At 46.1% G+C, this 23,739-nt stretch overlaps 1 protein-coding gene across 1 annotated transcript; it reads right to left on the bottom strand.

The window, feature by feature from the left end:
* Window positions 1-834: 834 nt before the first annotated feature.
* LOC135811980 (uncharacterized) lies at window positions 835-23,739 on the bottom strand. Its single transcript, XM_065325262.1, has 4 exons — window positions 23,573-23,739; window positions 23,405-23,472; window positions 3,544-3,610; window positions 835-2,498 (listed from the first exon to the last, which is right to left on the bottom strand). Exons 2-4 carry the CDS (start codon window positions 23,434-23,436, stop codon window positions 1,644-1,646), a joined length of 954 nt encoding a protein of 317 aa, XP_065181334.1. The 5' UTR covers window positions 23,437-23,472; window positions 23,573-23,739; the 3' UTR covers window positions 835-1,643.

Genomic DNA, 23,739 nt, shown 5'->3' with positions numbered 1-23,739 from the left:
TATCCAGCCCAAAATGTTTTACCGCTCTTGTCCGCACACACTTTTTCTGTCACCCGTTATGAGCCCTCTGGTTTCTTTCCACGTAGAGTAGCGATATCATAGAGCACTGTGTTGTATTACTACCACCCCGCATCATTCGATTTCCTATTTTTATTTTTCTCCTCAGCTTCTTCTTCATAAGCTGTTGACGGAGACTCCCTCGATTTAGGCTAAGGCCTGTGGAGAATCCATAAATACAAATTTTTAATACAAATACCAAAAATACAAATACAAATAATCACAAAGGTAAATAAGCCCATATCCTCTTGATAATTACTATACATGTACAATCATGTACTGGTACATGGAGGTTTACAAAAACAACACACTAAGGCAAGGGTGCAGATAACCACAATCGCGCGATATGTTGCCACAACAATGCAACGAAGGGAGGAAATAATTTTTCATTGGAAAGTTGCTGAAGAATCTGCAAACTATTGCGAACGTCGCAACCTCCATTTACTCCCCAGCGGTTAAAGCCATGAATGGTTCGACCTATTTGCGACCTGACGCATTTCACACAAATAGCGACGGACTGGATAGAATCGCTAAAATCTGTCGGCAGGCAGGTAATCAATCTCTTTCTGTCCGAAGAAACCAGAAAGGCTGGGCAGAGCCATATCTCCAAGTCCACTAAAATTCTGCAGAGAGATTTCCGCTGGCGTCTACAACAAACATGTAATGGTTGCACAACTTGCGGACTCCTTGGAACTGGAAGACACCTCAAAACGGGCCCAAATGAAGACTGAATTTTGGGACCAAAAGCAAGCGCTCGTACAGCGTGCACAACAGAACTGTATTGCGAAAACTTTTATAAATTTCAAGGGCGATAATGGAGACGACATACGGCGTTATTGACAGACAGACGGACAGAAACTATTTTTTTACCTTACGATGTTGAGATCCAGTGAATAAAAAAGGAACAAGAGTACATTATTAGAAACTAGAAGATAAAAGTGGAAAGAGTGAGAACTTGCACAGAAGAGCCCTCAGATTGAGAATGTGCAAGAAGAGGAGAATGGGGATAACTATTTTACTGTTAGAGTTATACTCAGTTACCGACTGAGGTTTCCGCATGTGTAGGAACGCCATCACCCTGAAGGATGAAGGCGCTGATGTAGCTTCTGAAGCGGTTGGAGGTGAATAGATCGGACCCAACACTCAGTGGTCAAAGACCAAAAGTCCCATCCGGTGCATCCATGAGAATTATGCAGAGACTATAATCACAGTTCGCGTGATACTAATCTGGAGACCAAATTGCCGCATTCGTAGGAATGCTATCACCCTGTATGGATCAAGGCACAGATGCAGCTTCTAACGTTAAAGCATGAGAATAAAGTGAGTATTTGAATCGGCTTTAGAGAATTACAGGATCACTCTACTAATGATGGTGTGTGTGAGCCCAGAACAACTGTGAGTTACAGGAATGCTGGTTTATGATACACTTGATTCGTTAAACAAGGTCTTTCAACTTCTGAAGATGCTGCAGAAGGTGGCCAGGCAGTGACTTCCATGGGGCATTTCCACAGCACGCGACCGGGTACATGGCAATGTTTAGTGATGAGGAAGGCAGAGGTGATGAGATTCGAAAATGTTCAGATGTATCACTTAGAGAATGTGCATTGAGCGGGATCTGACGGCCTAGGCACATTTGGGTGCCCTTCGTTGTGCTGAGCACGTGTGCTGTCACGTGTGCTGTCACGTGTGCTGTCACGTGGCTGTTCCACGTCACATGTGGAAAGTTCCTGTGTAACTTGAGGTTCGGTGATGCTTGGTTGGTCCCGATCATGTGAGGGAGAGGATGCAGGGATAGAGGGAGAAGGAGAGGGTTGGCGGAGAGAATGAGAGTAAGAGGGTTGGTAGATAGAAGGAGAATGAGAGGGTTGAGGAATTAAGGGAGAGGGTTGAGGGATGGAGGGAGAAGGTTCAGGGATAGAGCGAGAGTGACAGAATTGTCGAAAAGACTTCGGAATTGGTTGACTCACAGGGAAGGAATTACATTCCGGTAATCCTTGGTATAAGGGTTTCCAGAGGGAGGGAGAGTGATAATGTTCAGGGATAGAAGGAGAGTGAGAGGGTTGGTGGATAGAGGAAGAGTGAGAGGGTTGAGGAATTAAGGGAGAGGGTTGAGGGATAGAGGGAGAGTGACAGGATTGTAGAAACGACTTCGGAATCGGTTGACCCACAGGGAAGGAACCACATCCCCGTGATTTTGTGTACATCATAAGGTTTGGTGCTGAAGACCATTTATTCATATCATAAAAGTCATCTCGGGGATTATCCACTGGACAAGGAGCTGATCTGCGGCGTTTTACGCATAGTGCTATTAGGAAAGTTACGAGTGTACCCAATAGCGTGGCAAGGATTAGCTCGTGCCGATACTGCTGCTGCTGCTGTTCGGTACATGACTGGTGTTTAGTGCTGACGTCATAGCTGGGGACTACGCGGTACCTGTGGGGCTGGACAAGATACACAAACGTTTAAAAAATCACTATAGCGACAATCAAGAGTACTAATTGTGCGTTATTATTATCAGGACCTTCTTCACGCTGGCAACAATGCAATATACATGTTCACAGCATGCTCAACCGGACAGAACTGTTTCGTCCTTTGTGGACTCGTCAGCGCAGCACAGAGGAAATGAGGCCGAACCTGATAGCAATGGAAATAAAAATTTCCAATCAGGCCCGAACGTACCTTGCCAGAGTGCTCAAACTGACAAGTCAGTGAGCTCTGCATAACGCAAACAGCAAAGGCCCCGCGCAAGAGTGCTCAACTGCTACAAGAGCAGGAGCGAAATACTCAATCTGCGGACAGAACTGTTTCGTCCTTTGTGGACTCGTCAGCGCAGCACAGAGGAAATGAGGCCGAACCTGATAGCAATGGAAATAAACATTTCCAATCAGGCCCGAACGTACCTTGCCAGAGTGCTCAAACTGACAAGTCAGTGAGCTCCGCATAACGCAAACAGCAAAGGCACTACCCCACGCAAGAGTGCTCAACTGCTACAAGAGCAGGAGCGAAATACTCAATCTGCGGGTTATGACAAACTGTCCACCAACGTAACCAGATCTTATACAGTCAGCGAGTGCGACAGTATGGCACAAAACTGACAAGGAGTACTGAGACATTCGCCGACCTGACTACTAGCTCCAACACGTCTCCAAGGCGCAAACCAATAACGTTCCAACTTGGAAGGCTCAAGTTGGGAAAGGTCCAAGAGGGGAAGGAAAGCGCAACTGCTTGCCCTCTTGGACCTTTCCGAACCTGAGCTTTCCAAGTTGGAAGGCTGTTGATTTGCGCCTTGAAGAAGTGTTGGAGCTAGTAGTCAGGTCGCCGAATGTCTCAGTACTCCTTGTCAGTTTTGTGCCATTTTGTCGCACTCGCTGACCGTATAAGATATGGTTACGTTGGTGGACAGTTTGTCTTAACTCTAACATTTTGTTCTTTTCCTTTTTTCATTAAAATTAATTAGAATAATATTTTCGGTGAATGTGTACTCACGTCATTGAGTTCATTGAGTTGGTTGATTTCTATAGCGCCTTCTAGTACTACAGCCGGTTCAATGCCTCTGTGCAATTGGCACAGACCAGTACAAATTCACTATCCACGTTGCAAGTACACTGGTTCTATACAGAACCCGTACACCAAGTAGAAATACAAACAGTACTTTGAGTTCCTTTTTTCAAAATCCCTGACTCTGTACGACTTGTCGGCGGAGATCTAATTCTTGTAGCTGAGCTTGAGGACTAAAGAACAGCACGATCTTGCAGCTTCATAAGACGACCACTGCCGAGCATCAATGTTCATCGGACCATCCATAGCATGGATAAAATTAATGAAGTCGTCGACTGAATGACATTCAAGGCCATGGCGTTCATCGACACCTGAATGCTTTGTGGAGTTCTGCTGATTCATTCAGCGCACACTCCGCGAGTCGCCAAACCTCCAGGCTCCGGGCACATGTACATGACTGCACTTCACGTAGCGGGAACTACTGCAGCTGATTTACACCTGTGTGTATGCAAGCAAGACATGCCACATGCAAGCAGAGGAGCTGCTGATCGTCACAGTCCAGTCACTCTACATGGCGAGAACGAATAGTGCAGCACTGAACAGTCATAAGGAAACATCCTATTGTCTTATGCCCGGCTCACACTACACTTGTAGGCCGATTTTTCGGCCCAAGCTCCAACACCGACTCCGAGAATTGTTATGAAATCGAACGACTTTGCATTTGTCGGAGCGGTCCGTCGGAAACACGCAGCTGTTCACACGCACCGTGGAGAGCATTTTCTGTGGAAATGAGCGGAAATGAAAAATTTACACTAGCTACAAGGCTAAAGGCGTGAAACGTCTAGCCTGTAGTACCGATCCAGTGCAGCCAGCTCACCATCTGCACGAACACTCTCTGCAGTCATGATGAAAAGCCATCATATCAGTGATTGGTTGGAGGCTCAACCACTAAAAATAACTTAATTTATTGACCGACCTTTAGGCCGAATATAGACCAGTGGATACTTGGCCGAACACTCGTACGACAAGAAAATCGCTGAAGACTTGTTGAAAACTTGCACGACAACACCATCAACATAAGGCAATTTTCTCCACGATCTCGAGGAATTTTCGTACGAGTCCATGTCTGCCACAAGATCGGCCTAATGTGAACCAGGCATGGACTTGGTCCGGCTCATCGTCGCTTATCTCCCACGCACCTTTTGACAGGTAAAACCCAGTCCAATCACGATATCTAACTTACTTTTGCTTGGGAGGTTGTGATGGCAAGATCAAAGGAGGCACCAAAGAAAAATGATCGCGACTAGCGCTTTGAATCGCGATGTGTTCGACTTTTTTTGGGAAGAGGGATTCTGGCCATTCACTGTCTGTGTTGCAAAAAGCCAAGCGCAGCGACCCGAAGACCGGAACTGTGGTAGGGGCAACTGACATCCTGGAGAGGGTGACAGGCACGCGTGCACGGCAGAGGAGTATGAGCCGCATGAGCGTCATGCTGAAGAAGAAAGCCAAAAGGTGTTTTTGACGGGATGCGCCCGGCGGACGGTTAGCAGCAGCATTACAAGAGTCGTGGTCAGCGTATCCAGCGGAGCGTTTGACAGCTGTGTGGAGAGGCCTGTATCATGTGTATGCCTCGAAGGCTTTGTTGAACCACACTGAGGCGACACACAGGTCACAATGCCCACGGCCACGGTTCCTTCAAGCACCGAAGTGACAGCCACAACTGTTCCTTTCCCATTGCTGCCACACGACAGCCTGAGAAAGCAAGAGATACTCCAGTCTACGCCAGCAGCTAGACACCAGCAAATGTCAGCTCATGTAACGGCGCGGCAGCTCGAGTGATGCAGAGTTGAATGAACTCTGGACCTGTAAGAGTGTGAGTGCAAAAACGCGCTCCTTCGCGGATTTATTTCGTGCATTTTGCTTACCTTGCTTCCTTTCTTCGATTCGCTTCACCTGATTCCATTGTGGCGGAGAGAATTCTTGTATCATGCTTCCTCACTATGCCTAGTGGAAATTTCACAGAGCGGTAAAAAAACTCCTGTTCTTAGTGGCGATAGATAAGCGACAATTGCGATGAGCCGGACCAAGTACATGTATCTCTCCCTTGCATACTATACATATATTATGTATAAGCCTGGCTTGCCAAATCTCCAATTCTATGCTCACGTTGCCATAGCGACCAGAGCAGTGATGACACACGTTTTGCTTAGCTCCCAGAAAGAAAAGGTCGAAGACTGCAGAATTTCGTCATTTTTCAACTGGTCTATTGTATTCACGAAGTGAAAGAAGGGCTGTGTTCAATGCTGTTAGTGCCATTAACTGTTTTTCTCTCTCTCTCTCCCTCTCTCTCTCTCTCTCTCTCTCTCTCTCTCTCTCTTTCTCCTCATCCATTCCACCTCACCTTCTCTTGTCTTTATCGCACTAAATCACCCCCTTATTTTAGGCTATGGTGCGCAAGCTCACGTTAACGCCGAGACCATAGGTCGGTGTTGTGGGCTTGCCTCACCAGCACAGGCTTGCTTTGCAGCCCCTACTCTCCCTGCTGTTTTGTCATTGTATACTCTGTTGTCTTCTCCCCTTCTGACGAGTAGGTTGTGTAATTAATAATAAAAAAATAGTAGTCCTCTCGGTTGTGTACTGGGACGTGACACGGGCAGGAGAAAGCTGGAGTCCGGAAACATCAGCAGACAAGCGAAAATAGTGACCAACAAGTGCTGGAATCTTGGTTGGGACAAATGAGCCGTTCAGCATTTACCCCAATCTAGGGTAATGCCGATTGCTCTTTCCACTTCCTTTTAAAAGATTGATGTGATGCTTCCTGGCAGCTCTCCTACATTGTATTTCTCGTGACATTCACAACATTGTTGCTTCCAAACCATCTAATTCACAAGCCTGCGCTGAGGTAAACAATGTGAAGAAGAGGTTGGTGCGACTTCGGCGATTGTAGGGGAAGAGTGTGTTGCTCCCTACATGGGGGTGGATTGAGACAGCGGGGAAAAAACCTTGAATGAGGGAAACACTAGGTGTACATGTATGACCCCAAGTGACAGCATGGCAGCAGAAAAACAGGCACAACATATCTACAGCCAAGGAAGAAAGGAAATAAGATGCGTCGACATGACGGGTGGGAGATGGGGGACACTGGTGAGACTAAAAAAAACTGACCGAAACAGTCAGGCAAAAAGAACAGGAACAAAAGAAAAAAACATCAAACGCCATCTTCGCAAGAGAAAATTTCAATTCTTTTATTGTGCGAGAAATCATTTATCGCCTAACTCCCTCCTCTCGGCCGGTGAGAAATATAACGTCCTTTCTTTCGCACACGTAGTGGTACCCATTCAGTATAAGGATGCTGTTCTCTAAGAGGTCTTCTGGCCTGACACTGTCCGTGCAAAAGAGTGGCGTTTCAAGTCAGACAGCATTGCAAACTCCGCAGCAGCGCAATGAGTGAAGTCAGATCAAATCTGAATCCTCTTGCCCAACCCTTTGTGCCCCAAGCAAGTTCATCCCAACCTTCCCCTCATGGCATTACATCTTCTTCTTTATCTATTTGTTATAATAATATTTGTAGTTTGCGAAATAAGCTTTTCGTGTTGTCCAAGCTTGTCTGGGCTCAGCAGTATCAGAAATACCTCAATGTCTCCTCTTTCCAATATCGATCAGTTTGTTTTGTTCCTTGTACTCATTTTCCAATGTTACTGTATTAAGCCGGCTATTTTGCTTGCAGTTCCTCTTTCCCATCTCCTTCTCGGCAGAAACATCAATCAAGCTTTTCCATACTGCGTGCCTTTGCTTTCTGCTTTGCTTCTGCTCCTTGGAGGCCTTCCTGGTTCAGTGGTAGAGCTTCTCCTTGTCTTGCTGCTGAGGTCCAGGAGCAGAGAACTGGCTAGCACTGTACTACAGGACATCAGGTAATGTGCGCGCGACGCCATTGTTGAACACGGCAAGAGCAAGGCCTGCAGACGTCTCGACGGTAGCAGTATAGCAGTACTCCTTCGGACAGACGCTCCATAGAGTGCCACTGAAGCGCTGGTTGGTGTTTTGGGTGGCTCCACGTCCTGAACAGCCTTCGTCAGCATGTACACATGCTTGTACTGAATGTCCTCTCCAGCTTGCTACTGTCTCATCCAAACCACAAATCTTTGCCAGGTGGACAGAAGGTATGTCAAAACGTGCTATTACTCATAGGGTGGGGGGGGGCATGTTCAGAGTTGAGCACACTGTCTGCAGTGCCCTACGTCCACATCCAATCGGCTGCATAGCCAACACAGCGTATCTATTCACATCGTAAAACCTACTCTTATGCTAGTCCTTCTCTGCTAGGACTTTATCAGCATGCTAGCCAGATGTATCACAAGCAAGCTGATTATTCGGGGCTATAGCAACTCGTGAAACTTCACAAACAGTTAGCCTACCCGTTTTACACTTTGTACAAAACACAGGACACCAATATCCATCTTTTCAACGACGGCAACGTCACAAGTCTGCTTCCAGTTGTTCACGCGTCCACGTGACATCGCCAACATCGTCATCAGAGTCGCTACCAGAGCCAGAATGTAATGTGTAGCGCTTCAACTTCAGACAAGAGGAGTGTTCAGGAATTGCATGGTCCCCCAAATCAGTCATTGACAGCGTGTATAGTATAGTATTGCTTTTATTTTACATCGCAAGTGTCCTCCGCATAATAATATATTATTATTCCAACGAGGAAGTGTCAAGTTAGGCAAGCTGCGTGTGGTCCTCGTTGGAACAACCAACTTCATGACTAATACCGCCGAAGTCGCAACTTCTAAGTTAAAAAATTTTAAGTAAAGAAAATGGACCAAGGAACACACGGAAAGTTGGGTGTGGTCCTCGAAAGAATGCTCAATGGACCAAGGAACTACATGTTCAAGTTTCGTTATAATGTACATTAACACCACCAGTTACTTGACAATCCGCTCATGCAATAACATTGCACAAAACCGACCGAGAGTACTGACGTTCTACAACTAACTGGCTATTAATGAACTCCAGCACGTCTTTGGTGAGCACTCGAACAGCCTTCCCACTTGGAAGGTTCTAAGTTATAAATTATGAAAACATAGGAGGGACGGCGAGCGCAGCCAAGACAAGCACAGGCTGAAAGTTTCAGTTGTGAAGGACGTTGGCGGATGTTCATGCATGTCGATGAGGATACTCGCAAGACCATTAGACATTTAGGTCAAACCACGATTCAAGGGCCCATGGCAACATACCACACAACTTGCATGGCTTAAAAGATGCAAAGATCAAATGAAGGGGAAGCTAAGGGAACATGAACCATGCAAACCGAACGCCTCAGTTAAACACTGCTGTACCTTTGACTATGACAATTCCGTTGGACAATAAGCAGCGGTAAAAGCACCAATTTCACACGACGATCGTTTCGCCGTATAGACAGTCACAACGACGGGTCATCAGGTGTGCAAGGATAGACTCGGATGGAGAGCCAATGAGGAATTTATAATAAAGAAAAAGGACCAAGGAACTACAAGTTACACTATAATGTCCACGAACACCACCAGTTACTTAACAATCAACTCATGCGATAACATTGCACAGAACTGACCGACAATACTGACGTTCTACAACTGATCGCCAGTTAGTAGTCAAAGCTTATAGCCAGTTAGATGTAGAACGTCCGTACTGTGGGTCAGTTTTGTGCAATGCTATCGCATGAGCTGATTATCAAGTAACTGGTGGTGTTAGTAGACATTACAGCGTACCTTGTAGTTCCTCGGTCCTTTTCTTTACTAGAAATTAATCAGTGGCCCTCCATCTGAGTCTATCAACTTGTTGTCACTAGATGCGGACTCAGAAACGCACTGGAACTGATTTCCCTTGTATTTTCGTTTCTTAGGAAAGTAGCCAGTAGAGGATTTGCGTTTGCCCATCACAACAATCTAGCCGAAAGCCGAAGAGCTAGAGAGGTATCAAATAACAGGAAAGCATAGACGAACCAAAATAAGCCTGGAAAAGAAAGAAAACGAAAAAAGGAACACTGACGTCTTCCTCAGCGAGTTCTTTGTTTGTTGAGCGACACTGAGTCATGTAGACACTGGCTGTTCTGTCACGTGGTACAACATCACCAATGCGTCAGCTAGCAAGCGATACACGGTGATATCTATAACGCCAATGAAGTAAAACTACAGAAATCCCCACTGTCACCCAGGTGCCCATACGCAAATAAGTACATGTACGAAAATTTCAAATGCAGTTACACTTCATGCACTTCAAAGTAGAATGACTCTTCGTTGGATTGACCAAATACGCTCGAATGTTCAGAGGACGAAATGCTGGGCATTCTCTTTTCCAACGGACCTCATTCGATACCGAACTCAGAACTTCACAATTTTCAATTGTTTGGACCAGCCTTTTGAGGCTCAAAAAAAGCTCGTAGCTGTACGGATTCATTTTACTAGAAAACACAGCCCTACTAATAATCAGGGGAAGAGGACAACTGAAATGACACTGGACAACAAGACAAAGAGGGGTAGGGGCGATGTGCCAATGTGGTTGGCAAGGCTCATCCGACCGGAGGTCTCGGAATCATAGCCTTCGACCAAGCATCGATAGGAATGCAGCTAGGGAGGGAGGGAGATCAAGTGAGAAAGAGAGAGAGAGAGAGAGAGAGAGAGAGAGAGAGAGAGAGAGAGAGAGAGGGAGAGAGAGCCACGAGAGAGCCACGAGAGAGAGAGCCACGAGAGAGCCACAGGAGAGAGAGGGAGAGAGAGAGAGAGAGAGAGAGAGAGAGAGAGAGAGAGAGAGAGAGAGTGAGAGAGAGAGAGAGAAAGAGAGAGAGAGAGAGAGAGAGAGAAAGAGAGTGAGAGAGAGAGAGGATGAGGCCAGTATAACCGAAACAGCTTGCTGTCTACTGAAGCACATTATTGGATATAGTACCTGAAGAAAACCAATCTCTCTAGCCTTGACGCCTTTTTTAAGCCGAAAACAGACTTGAATAGAACCGTTTTACTCACAGATTCGTAGAGCTCAATTTTGAGTAATATGCGAGATGTCCTTCGTTTTACTATCACCGGTATTGGCAGACAGACTGACAGAAAAAAAACATTCTACCTAACGGTGTTGAGATCTAGTGAATAAAAAAGGTGACAAGTGTATATTTGAAACGAGAAGATAAAAGTGGAAATAGTGAAAACGTGCTCAGGTGAGCAGTCAGACTGAGAATGAGCAAGGAGAGAAGTATGGGGATAAGTATTATACTGCTAGAGTGATACTCAGTTACTGACTGAGTTTTCCGCATCCGCAGAAACGCCACCCTAAAAGATGAAGACGCTGATGCAGGTACTGAAGCGGTTGGAGGTGAATAGATCGGACCTAAAACTCAGTGGTCAAAGACCAAAAATCCCATCCGGTGCATCCATGAGAATTATGCAGAGACTATAATCACAGTTCGCGTGATACTAATCTAGAGACCAAATTGCCGCATTCGTAGGAATGCTATCACCCTGTATGGATCAAGGCACAGATGCAGCTTCTAACGTTAAAGCATGAGAATAAGGTGAGTATTTGAATTGGCTTTAGAGAATTACAGAATCATTTTACTTATTATGGTGTGTGTGAGCCCAGAACAACTGTGAGCTACAAGAATGCTGGTTTATGATACACTTGATTCGTTAAACAAGGTCTTTCAACTTCTGAAGATGCTGCAGAAGGTGGCCAGGTAGTGACTTCCATGGGGCATTCCCACAGTACGCGACCGGGTATATGGCAATGTTTAGTGATGAGGAAGGCAGAGGTGATGAGATTCGAAAATGTTCAGATGTATCACTTAGAGAATGTGCACGGAGCGGGATCTGACGCCCTAGGCACATTAGAGTGTCTTTCGTTGTGCTGAACACGTGTGCTGTCACGTGCCTGTTCCACGTCACGTGTGCTGTCACTTGCCTGTTCCACGTCATATGTGGACAGTTCCTGTGTAACTTGAGGTTCGGTGATGCTTGGTTGGTCCAGATCATGTGAGGGAGAGGATGCAGGGATAGAGGGAGAAGGAGAGGGTTGGCGGAGAGAGGGAGAGTGAGAGGGTTGAGGGATAGAAGGAGAGTGAGAGGGTTGAGGAATTGAGGGAGAGGGTTGAGGGATAGAGGGAGAAGGTTCAACTATGGAGCGAGAGTGACAGGATTGTAGAAACGACTTCGGAATCGGTTGACTCACAGGGAAGGAACCACATCCCAGTGATCTTTTGTACATCATACGGTTTGGTGCTGAAGACCATTTACTCATATCATAAAAGTCATCTCGGGGATTATCCACTGGACAAGGAGCTGATCTGCGGCGTTTTACGCATAGTGCTATTAGGAAAGTTACGATTGTACCCAATAGCGTGACAAGGATCAGCTCAGTGCCCATACTGCTGCTGCTGCTGCTCGGTACATGACCGGTGTTTAGTGCTGACGTCATTGCTGGTGACTACGCGGTACCTGTGGGGTTGGACAATATACACAAACGTTTAAAAAATCACTATAGCGACAATCAAGAGTACTAATGGTGCGTTATTATTATCAGGACCTTCTCCGCGTTTCCTCAAATGCAATGTAGATATACATGTTCACAACATGTATAGCTTTTGCATAAGCCGAAGCGACAAACGCCACACAGGATACCCCCCCCGTTGAGAGGTCCACAGTGAATGTGGGGGTATAATCTCATCCAGTATGTAGTAGTAGCAGTAGTATACCGGTGTTGTGAACCCTCTGGTTCTCTAAAGTGTCAGGAACGAACGACCCCACACGGCACGAGGACAACTATTTATTCTCAACAGTATATTTCACTTCCATCGACTAACAACAATGAAAGGAATGAATGAACAACTGAAACAATGAATAACTAACACCAAAACCACTAGGTAGTTATAGCGTGAAAATGACAGCGTATAATTATGAGAAAAGCATACACATACAACATACAATTACAGCGCCCACAGCAAACCGCACATAGCGCATGTAGCGTATACTACGTTGTAAACATCAGTGGTACGATGGCGTCGGGATACAACTGCATTGTCACGAACACAATGTCACAAGCGAGAAGGCCTTTCACTCTTGAGAACTTGTGGTTTCACAACAACCGGTAAGTATATTTTATTCCCGTAGCTATGCAGAAGACGTTACGCGCTAGCCAGGGTCCACACAGCTTTAATTTGGTGTTTGTTTGTTTGTGTGTTTGTGTCACGCCTGGCGCTATCCCGTATCTGTCCCGTACCGTACCGTGCCATCAAACACAGCTGGCCACATACAGCTGGCCGCATTATTCAAATAGGGCTTTCAAACGCAAGATCATAACGTGAAGCAACTTGGAAGAATGAGTATGAATGCGAAGTGTATGGGGGAATGCATGTAGGGCGATAGTCCCGGTTCGATTCCCAGTTAATGCCTGAGAAAAATAGGAAAATTGAAAAATTTATAACATCTCTATTCCTTTTTTTCCGTCATCAAGGTGGTAGATGGTGTCGTACTACCCTCGACCGTACCTGTCCCGTATCTGTCCCGTACCGTACCGTACAATCAAAGACGGCTGGCCACAATGCATACTAGTATTCAAATACCGTAAAAGTCCGTACGTATTTACTTTCGAATTTAGTGACCACACCCGTACTAAGGTAGGGCTTTCAAATACAAGATCATAACGTGAAGCAAATTGGAAGAATTAGTATGCATGCGAAGTGTATCGGGGGATGCATGCAGGGCGATAGTGCGGGTTCGAATCCCAGGTTATGTCTAAAAACAAAAAGTAGAAATTTATAAGAAGTGTGTGGGTTACAGTGAGGGCTGCGTCCCACCCGCCTGTGTATTATTATTATTAGACACAATCTCATAGCATGTGACAAGCATAGCTAATGCAGGGACAGAATCCCCTGAGACAAGGGCGTTGAGCCAGCCACGGCAATAGTAAGCTAGGAAAACAAAGCAAAATATGAATTAAAGCAGAAAATGAATGGAAAATTACAAAGAAAAACGATTAACGGAAGTGAGCACTATCAAAATTCGTGCATCACCCAGGTATTCGAGAATGTTCTTCGATGATAATTATTGCGTCTAGTTCAGTTGTGATAGTAGATCTTTAAACTGACCAATAGAAGAACAAGTTTTCAGACCGTATGGTAATGATAACCAATGAGAGTAGCCGGAAAACAAAGGGGACTTTAGATACTGGGCTGACTTAACAAGAGGCAGGGTGAGCGCGTTACGGGTTGAGCTTGTCGAAAACCAATTGTACTTCATCATGTGTGAAGGGGTTTTATGAAGAAATATTTTATGAACCAGTGTACAGAGATGGTGCTTATGACGAACGGAGAGAGGAGAAGTGTGTGCAAGTCGATAAAGGGCATCCGAAGGAAAACATCGATCCTTGTTGTAAAGAATTTTAAGTATAAATCTATGGTGGACTTCTAATTGGCTCAAAGTTGTGTCAGAAAGGCCACACCAAGCGGTATCGCAATAGTCGAATATAGGGAGAATATAGCACTGATAAAATAATAGTTTACACTGGATGGGCAAATGAGTGCAATGTGGTTGTAGTACCCCTAAGGCTGAACTGGTTCGCTTGCATACACAGTTGACATGTGCAGCCCAAGAGAGTTTGCAGTCAAACATCACACCTAGATGTTTGTGCTGAGTAACAACACGGATAGGCATAGTCGAGTCAGGGAAGAATAATGGTCAGGGGATTCACAGGAAGTGTGAGTTACGAAGTCTGAAGAAAATGTTGAACGGCCTCTGCTGGGATGACGACTACACCATAGCTCAGTGGTTAGAGCATCGCTGGCTACAAGCGAGGGTCCCTGGTTCGAGTCCTGGTGGTGACAGTCAATTTTTTCTTCAGACTTTTCCCGTTTGTCTCTTTCCCTCAAACCAGTTAATATGTTATGACTTGGGGCTCCCCGCGTGCTAGTTTGTACGTGAAGTGTGTGGGTTACAGTGAGGGCTGCGTCCCACCCGCCTGTGTGGATTCACAGGAAGTGTGAGTTACGAAGTCTGAAGAAAATGTTGAACGGCCTCTGCTGGGATGACGACTACACCATAGCTCAGTGGTTAGAGCATCGCTGGCTACAAGCGAGGGTCCCTGGTTCGAGTCCTGGTGGTGACAGTCAATTTTTTCTTCAGACTTTTCCCGTTTGTCTCTTTCCCTCAAACCAGTTAATATGTTATGACTTGGGGCTCCCCGCGTGCTAGTTTGTACGTGAAGTGTGTGGGTTACAGTGAGGGCTGCGTCCCACCCGCCTGTGTGGATTCACAGGAAGTGTGAGTTACGAAGTCTGAAGAAAATGTTGAACGGCCTCTGCTGGGATGACGACTACACCATAGCTCAGTGGTTAAAGCATCGCTGGCTACAAGCGAGGGTCCCTGGTTCGAGTCCTGGTGGTGACAGTCAATTTTTTCTTCAGACTTTTCCCGTTTGTCTCTTTCCCTCAAACCAGTTAATATGTTATAAGAATTTATTTATTTGTAAGAAATGGTTTGCTCCCCACACCGGAGCTCGCGCTATTCCGCCGACTTTACTTGACACTTGACTGACTCACGACTGCCATCCAGAGCACACGAGAAGTCCATCGAACCTTCGACTCGGCAAACCTGCAAGAAAGCACCACTCCCTGCTCAATACACAGTGTTTCGGGGAATTCACCCCTCATCAGTTGAGCTTGAGTAGGCTGAGGAAGATTGTGCCTGAAGAGCACCACTTATATAGTGCTCTCCAGGCACAAACATCACCAGGGATACAAACTTACAGAGACGCTCCGTTTCAAGCGCGACAAACACCTCGTGAACACCAGATAGCAGCGTGAGTCAGTGTCGCTCCTGGACGGTGAGACAGACGTCGAGGACCCTCGGTCATTCGCAACGCTGTCACCTCCAAACCAACTAGTCGCAAGCCCGCGCTGGGCACAACAGTACGAAGTAGTGGTTGCGACTTCGGCGATGATTTGTAAGAAATGGTTTGCTCCCCACACCGGAGCTCGCGCTATTCCGCCGACTTTACTTGACACTTGACTGACTCACGACTGCCATCCAGAGCACACGAGAAGTCCATCGAACCTTCGACTCGGCAAACCTGCAAGAAAGCACCACTCCCTGCTCAATACACAGTGTTTCGGGGAATTCACCCCTCATCAGTTGAGCTTGAGTAGGCTGAGGAAGATTGTGCCTGAAGAGCACCACTTATATAGTGCTCTCCAGGCACAAACATACAAACTTACAGAGACGCTCCGTTTCAAGCGCGACAAACACCTCGTGAACACCAGATAGCAGCGTGAGTCAGTGTCGCTCCTGGACGGTGAGACAGACGTCGAGGACCCTCGGTCATTCGCAACGCTGTCACCTCCAAACCAACTAGTCGCAAGCCCGCGCTGGGCACAACAGTACGAAGTAGTGGTTGCGACTTCGGCGATGATTTGTAAGAAATGGTTTGCTCCCCACACCGGAGCTCGCGCTATTCCGCCGACTTTACTTGACACTTGACTGACTCACGACTGCCATCCAGAGCACACGAGAAGTCCATCGAACCTTCGACTCGGCAAACCTGCAAGAAAGCACCACTCCCTGCTCAATACACAGTGTTTCGGGGAATTCACCCCTCATCAGTTGAGCTTGAGTAGGCTGAGGAAGATTGTGCCTGAAGAGCACCACTTATATAGTGCTCTCCAGGCACAAACATCACCAGGGATACAAACGGAGCGTCTCTGTAAGTTTGTATCCCTGGTGATGTTTGTGCCTGGAGAGCACTATATAAGTGGTGCTCTTCAGGCACAATCTTCCTCAGCCTACTCAAGCTCAACTGATGAGGGGTGAATTCCCCGAAACACTGTGTATTGAGCAGGGAGTGGTGCTTTCTTGCAGGTTTGCCGAGTCGAAGGTTCGATGGACTTCTCGTGTGCTCTGGATGGCAGTCGTGAGTCAGTCAAGTGTCAAGTAAAGTCGGCGGAATAGCGCGAGCTCCGGTGTGGGGAGCAAACCATTTCTTACAAATCATCGCCGAAGTCGCAACCACTACTTCGTAATTTATTTATTTATTTATTTAAATAATCGACGCGGAGACAACAATTTTATAATAGCTATAAAGAGAACAAATTCTGCTGTCATCGCCACACTACAACAAAGTCATGAAGGTTTACCAAAATCGATTTTCTTGTCACAATCATCAGTGGAAAGCCGTGACTGAAGAATAACCATGCCAAATCAATAATTCTATTCTATTTTTAGCACTTTGTTTTGTTCTCGTAACACATTATTGAATGTAGATAAATTATTGATTTGGCATGGTTATTCTTCAGTCACGGCTTTCCACTGATGATTGTGACAAGAAAATCGATTTTGGTAAACCTTCATGACTTTGTTGTAGTGTGGTGATGACAGCAGAATTTGTTCTCTTTATAGCTATTTATTTATTTATTTATTTATTTATTTATTCAACATCTCCTGGCCCGTCCGAAGACTGCCAATAAACATGAGAGGTCAGGTGACATCCCTATGCTTTTTTTGTCTAGGTCATCAAGGCAAAAAAGCATAGCGTAGAGCCCTGAGCTTCCAAGCTCTCTCGTTATTCCCGTAGCTATGCAGAAGACGTTACTTCAGTAACGTCCGGCGCTAGCCAGGGTCCACACAGCTTTAATTTGGTGTTTGTTTGTTTGTGTCACGCCTGGCGCTATCCCGTATATGTCCCGTACCGTACCGTACCATCAAACACACCTGGCCCCATACAGCTGGCCGCAATATTCAAATAGGGCTTTATTTATTTATTTATTTCACCTTCCCGTGGCCAGAGAATATATATAAAGTACATACTGAGTCCGAGGTGTTTACGAGAAATAAAAAACCGACACAAAACCCGAGGCGAAGCCGAGGGTTTTGTGGAGGTTTTTTATAATTCGAGTAAACACGAGGCCGAAGTATGTATTTTATTTAAATTATACTTATAAAAACCGATTTTCGTTTTGGATTTTCGTACCTATTTCGGTTTGTACTGTTTTCGTGAATACTCTTATCTCTTGTTCTCATCTACCCCTAAAAAGAGGTTTTTTATAAAGGTTTTTTATAGCCGGCAGGTTTTTTATACAGGTTTTTTATAGCCACCAGGTTTTTTATACAGGTTTTTTATAGCCACCAGGTTTTTTATACAGGTGTGTATGAAGTATAGAAACTTCTAACCCTACACGACAATCAATGGAGGTTTTTATAAGTATAATTTAAAGGCCAATATGGAGGGAGGGGGGGGGGCGACAAACGCATAACGTGAAGCAACTTGGAAGAATGAGTATGAATGCGAAGTGTATGGGGGAATGCATGTAGCGCGATAGTGCGGGTTCGAATCCCAGGTCACCATCCAGCACACAGTGCGAAAGTGGCGCTTTGCTGATGCCCAAGGTAACAAGTCGTCTTCTACTTCGCGGCGAGGCAGTGATGATCAATCCTGAACTGTCATGCTAACAAACCAACATACACAACGATGCAGCAACTACGACTAAATCCCAATGCCCCTGTATTCACCCCACTATCGAAACTAGCCCACCCGCTCTACCCCGCTCAGCCCTCCTCTGGCCGACCCGCACACATTGCATGTCCAGCGCTAAATCCATCAGCGTTCCCTTTTTTCCCTAAATCCCAGCGTGATTTAACCCTAGTATCTCTGAATTGTCGCTCTGTTGTCAACAAGTTGTCTGAGCTCTGCGTTATTGCCGAATGTGCTAAGCCTGACATAATCTGCCTAACAGAGACGTGGCTCTGTCCCTCGAACCCGCTCTCACTGTCAGGCTATATCTGCATCCGCAGAGATCGACCTCCGGAAGACAATCGGTCAGCACATTGTAGCCGTGGGTATTGGGGTGTTGCTGTACTTGTCCGTTCGGACTCCTTTCCGTACGTCTCCCCTCGTGTCGACCTTCAACGCCCTGGCTGCGAGTCTGTGTGGCTTGAACTTGGCTCCCCCTCTACTCAATCTCAGAATCCCATCTTACTATGCTGCATGTATCGACCACCCTCACAGAGCACAATGCAATTGTCTTTTGTGACATGTTTGCAGTGTCTGCTCTAGGATTGTAGGACAGCCGGGTACACGTGTACCTGGCGCAACCATTTCAACCAGGTTGGAGCCGGATGCATGTACCTGGCGCTGTCTCACCAGCCGAGTCAACTCCATAACTGGTTGGTTGGTTTATTTTAATTCGGACAATAAACGGGAACTATAATGTAGGCCAATGATATAAAGGCGAATGGATAAGCCGCATTTAGAAAAGAGAGGACAGGAATTAGAAAATTACGAAAGAAGAAGAAGTACTGGAGTCTGACACATACAAGCCATGTAGTCAGTCCTTTCAAAGTTCGAAAGTGTAAAGTACCAATCGGGTCACAGGTGACCCGGTACTATATTTTCAACCGGGTTCAAGCGCCGCCCAACCGGGTGGATTACCCGGCTCACCCGGCGCTGGAGCAGACACTGGTTTGTTGAGGCATTACAGTCAGTCTGTTTAGATTCTTATGATCTGTTAGTGACTGGCGATTTCAACGCCCACAACTCAAGCTGGTGTCCCACCGATTCTACCTCGAAGGCTGGTGATCTCCTTAGCACAGTATTTGCTGCTCTTGAGCTCCACCAGATGGTTGACTTCCCCACTCATTCCTCGCCTAATGGCTCTGTTTAGTGTCTGGACTTGGTGATCACCAACCGACCACGCCTCGTGCGCTCAATTGATCAAGCACCTCCCTTGGGTATGTCTGACCATATACAGATTGTTTGCACTTTATGTTACGCCCCTATTTCGAACTACTTCCCCAACTCTTCCACTGGTCCTCTCTCTTCACTGTATCGCTTCAAACAAGTACCTTCGCACCTTTGGCAATTAATCAACGCTGATTTAGCTGGCTACAACTGGTCCTCTCTGAACTCGTACACTGATGTTAATGACGCACTTCATCACTTTGATTGTGAGCTCCAGTCCGCCTTCCGTCGTCACCTCACCTCATTCGGAGCCACCCACACTGTGACATCTCCACGACCCCGCAGGCAATCTCCACCATGGGTTACTGCTGAGCTCAGGTCTGCTGTAAAACGCAAGCGTGATCTATATAGTGTGTACAAAAAATATCCGACAGCAGTAAATCATGCAGCTTATACCCGACAAAGGAATGCTGTAAAGCACCTGTCTCGGCAAGCACATCGTCAATATACGCTCCATCCAAGCATCACTAACGTAACCGAATCGACCTACACTCTTTCAGTTTGTGCGAGCACAGCGGCACACTTCCGGCCGTGTCATGCCCCAAACGATGATAGCATTCGACGGTACGGTCGCCACGTCCCCCAAGAGCATAGCTGATGTTCTGAACACTCAGTTCACCTCATTTGGGCTACCTGATGATCCTTCGCGGCGCATTCCCCCTTTGTCCCAGTCGCCTTTCATATCTGTTCCGTTCCGTAGAATCACTGTCACTACGTTTCAAGTTCGGAAATATCTGAAGCGCCTGAAATGTGGAAAGTCTCCCGGCTCAGATGGGATCTCGAATGAAGTGCTGCAGTCTCTTGCACCATCAATAGCCTATCCTCTCGCCATTATTTTTAATATTTCATTTCGAACTGGTACATTCCCACAGGATTGGAAATCCGCCATCGTGACACCGCTTTACAAGAATAAAGGCTCCCCTGCTTGCCCGGCAAACTACCGCCCCATCTCTCTGCTGCGCACAGTTTCCAAACTTTGTGAGCGTATTGTATTCGATTCCCTCTACCTGCACATCGCTCCGGCTCTCTCACCAGATCAGTCGGGATTCTGCCGTGGTGACTCAACTCAATACCAGGTGACTCGACTTGTACAAGACATAGCGACAAAGAGGAACTGTGGGGAGCACGTGGGAATGGTGTTTTTCGACTTGGCTAAGGCATTCGACACCGTTTGGCATCGTGGCTTACTTGCCAAGTTGGAGGTCACCTTCCGGGTAGAGGATGCTGCCTTGCGTTGGATATCCTCGTATCTGTCTGCTCGTTCTCAGGCTGCTCGCTTGTCCTATTTCTTGTCTGATCCCCTCCCTGTAACGTCTGGAGTGCCCCAAGGTTCCATTCTGGGTCCTTTGTTATTCTTGCTTTACGTTAATGACCTACCTTCAGTTGTCCCCGATGTTAGTTTGTATGCGGATGACACTGGCCTTATCTGTTCTGATTCCTCCCCTGCACAATTACTCCTTACCATGCAGCATCGCATCATCAGCACTGTCATGTGGATGCAAACGTGGAAACTCCATCCCAATTTAGACAAGACAGAAGCCATGTATATTTCTTCATCCCCTCCTGATCCACCATTATACTTCCCTGACTCGACTATGCCTATCCGTGTTGTTACTCAGCACAAACATCTAGGTGTGATGTTTGACTGCAAACGCTCTTGGGCTGCACATGTCAACTGTGTATGCAAGCGATCCAGTTCAGCATTAGGGGTACTACAACCACATTGCACTCATTTGCCCATCCAGTGTAAACAATTATTTTATCAGTGCTATATTCTCCCTATATTCGACTATTGCGATACTGCTTGGTGTGGCCTTTCTGACACAACTCTGAACCAATTAGGAGTCCACCATAGATTTTTACTTAAAATTCTTTACAACAAGGATCGATGTTTTCCTTCGGATGCCCTTTATCGACTTGCACACACTTCTCCTCTCTCCTTTCGTCATAAGCACCATCTCTGTAAACTGGTTCGTAAAATATTTCTTCATAAAACCCCTTCACACATGATGAAGTACAATAATTTTCGACAAGCTCAACCCGTAACGCGCTCATCCTGCCTCTGGTTAAGTCAGCCCAGTATCTAAAGTCCCCTTTGTTTTCCGGCTACTCTCATTGGTTATCATTACCATACGGTCTGAAAACTTGTTCTTCTATTGGTCAGTTTAAAGATCTACTATCACAACTGAACTAGACGCAATAATTATCATCGAAGAACATTCTCGTATACCTGGGTGATGCACGAATTTTGATAGTGCTCACTTCCGTTAATCGTTTTTCTTTGTAATTTTCCATTCATTTTCTGCTTTAATTCATATTTGCTTTGTTTTCCTAGCTTACTATTGCCGTGGCTAGCTCAACGCCCTTGTCTCAGGGGATTCTGTCCCTGCATTAGCTATGCTTGTCACATGCTATGAGATTGTGTCTAATAATAATAATATTAAGGTAATGCCTGGAAAAATTAGGAGAATTGAAAAATTTATAACATCCCTTTTCTTTTTTTGCCGTCATCAAGCCAAGGCGGTAGACGGTGTCGTCTTACCCTCGACCGTACCTGTCCCGTTCCTATCCCGTACCTGTCCCGTACCGTACCGTACAATCAAAGACGACTGGCCACAATGCATATTCAAATAGGGCTTTCAAATACAAGATTATAACGTGAAGCAACTTGGAAGAATAGGTATGTATGTGAAGTGTATCGGGGGAGGCATGCAGGGCGATAGTGCGGGTTCGAATCCCAGGTTATGTCTAAAAACCAAAAGTAGAAATATATAAGAGTTTATAACATCCCTATGCTTTTTTTGTCTAGTTCATCAAGGCAAAAAAGCATAGCGTAGGGCCCTGAGCTTCCAAGCTCTCTCGTTTTACTAGGGGAGTTCCAACAGGCGTTGCCTTTTTACTGGGAACCCTAGGTGAATATTTACCATGTGTACATACAGAGTAAGAGACTTGGCCTGACGGCAGTCCGTGGGAAGAGCATTCCATCTGTCTGCCGCCAGGAAAGAAATAGAACGCAAGTCATATTGCGTAGAAACAGGCATGAAATGAATGGAGTTCGATATTGTCGTTTGTATTTTACACCATCGCCCCAGGGATTGCCGGCTATTTTCTACCATAATCTCTATTTGAGAGCCAATGCCCTAAAAGTACCGTTGCCTTTTCCATTATTGTCGTACCCTAAAAGTCATCTATGCCATTGGAATGTCTCACAAATGATCCTTAACGTCATTTCTCCTGTGATTTTCTCGCTCCACATAATTCTGGCATACACAGAGCCATAGACAGCAATAGGGACAACACACAAAGTGAAGGGTAGTTGGCCGCAGCCAGATGTAGTTGGCCGCAGCCAGATGTGAACCGGATAACGATTGAGGTAAGGAAGCAAGGACTGAGAACAGAGTGTCTCAGATAGAATAGGCGTGCCAGTGGATAGCAAAAATAGGCCATGATGCAGAACCACTCGGGACCGTCAGATTAATTTTCCTGGACCAAGCCAGGAGGGAAAACCCTCGCGCCGACGGACGCATTGGTGAGGGAAAAAACCTGGTGTATATCCCCAATGGCGATTAGGCATCATGTAGGCATGGCAAGCACATCACGGCGAACAGTGATAAAAAGCAATAATAATTTGCACAGAAATGAAGGGTGGGAGGGCAGGGACACTGGTGAGACTCAAAACTGACTGAAGAAGTCAGGAAAAGAAGTGACAATAAAGAACACACCAGATCCCATATTTGCAGCTGAACATATTTCGCGAGAAATCATTTCTCGCCTATCTCGCTGCGCTCGGCCGGCGAGAAATACATCACTGTTGCAGTTTCTAACTCAGCACCTCCCCCTCCCCCACATTTCTTATCTCGGACACCACTACCAACATCACCTATCCTGTCCGATGGTTGGCTCTGCAGCCAGGAATATCACTGCTGCAACATATTGTAAGTAGTGTTTCGTCAGTGTGAACTTGTGAGAGGCGATTCCTAGACATTTTCAGTGACCTACTGGTCCCACCATGTACATGTACTTGTACGTGATTTTGTGCGATGATTTGTAAGACCTGCACTAAAATTAATTAGGATAATGTTTTCGATGAATGTGTACTGACCTCATTGAGTTCATTGAGTTGGTTGAGTTCATCTAGCGCCTGCTAGTACTCCAGCCGGCTCAAAGCCTCTGTGCAATTGGAACACACCAGTACAAATTCACTATCCACGTTGCAAGTACACTGCTTCTATACAGTACCCGTATACCAAGCAGACATACCAAACCGTACTTTGAGTTCCTTTTTTCAAAATCCCTGACTCTGTACGACTTGTCGGCGGAGATCGAATTCTTGTAGCTGAGCTCGAGGACTAAAGAAAAGTACGATCTTGCAGCTTCATAAGACGACCACTGCCGAGCATCAATGTTCATGGGACCACCATGGATAAATGAAGTCAT

This window comes from Sycon ciliatum, chromosome 3 (assembly GCF_964019385.1).
Source record: "Sycon ciliatum chromosome 3, ocSycCili1.1, whole genome shotgun sequence".
Taxonomy (NCBI): Eukaryota; Metazoa; Porifera; class Calcarea; order Leucosolenida; family Sycettidae; genus Sycon; species Sycon ciliatum.
Note: the sequence above shows the minus strand (reverse complement) of the source record. Positions and strands in the feature narration are given on the sequence as shown.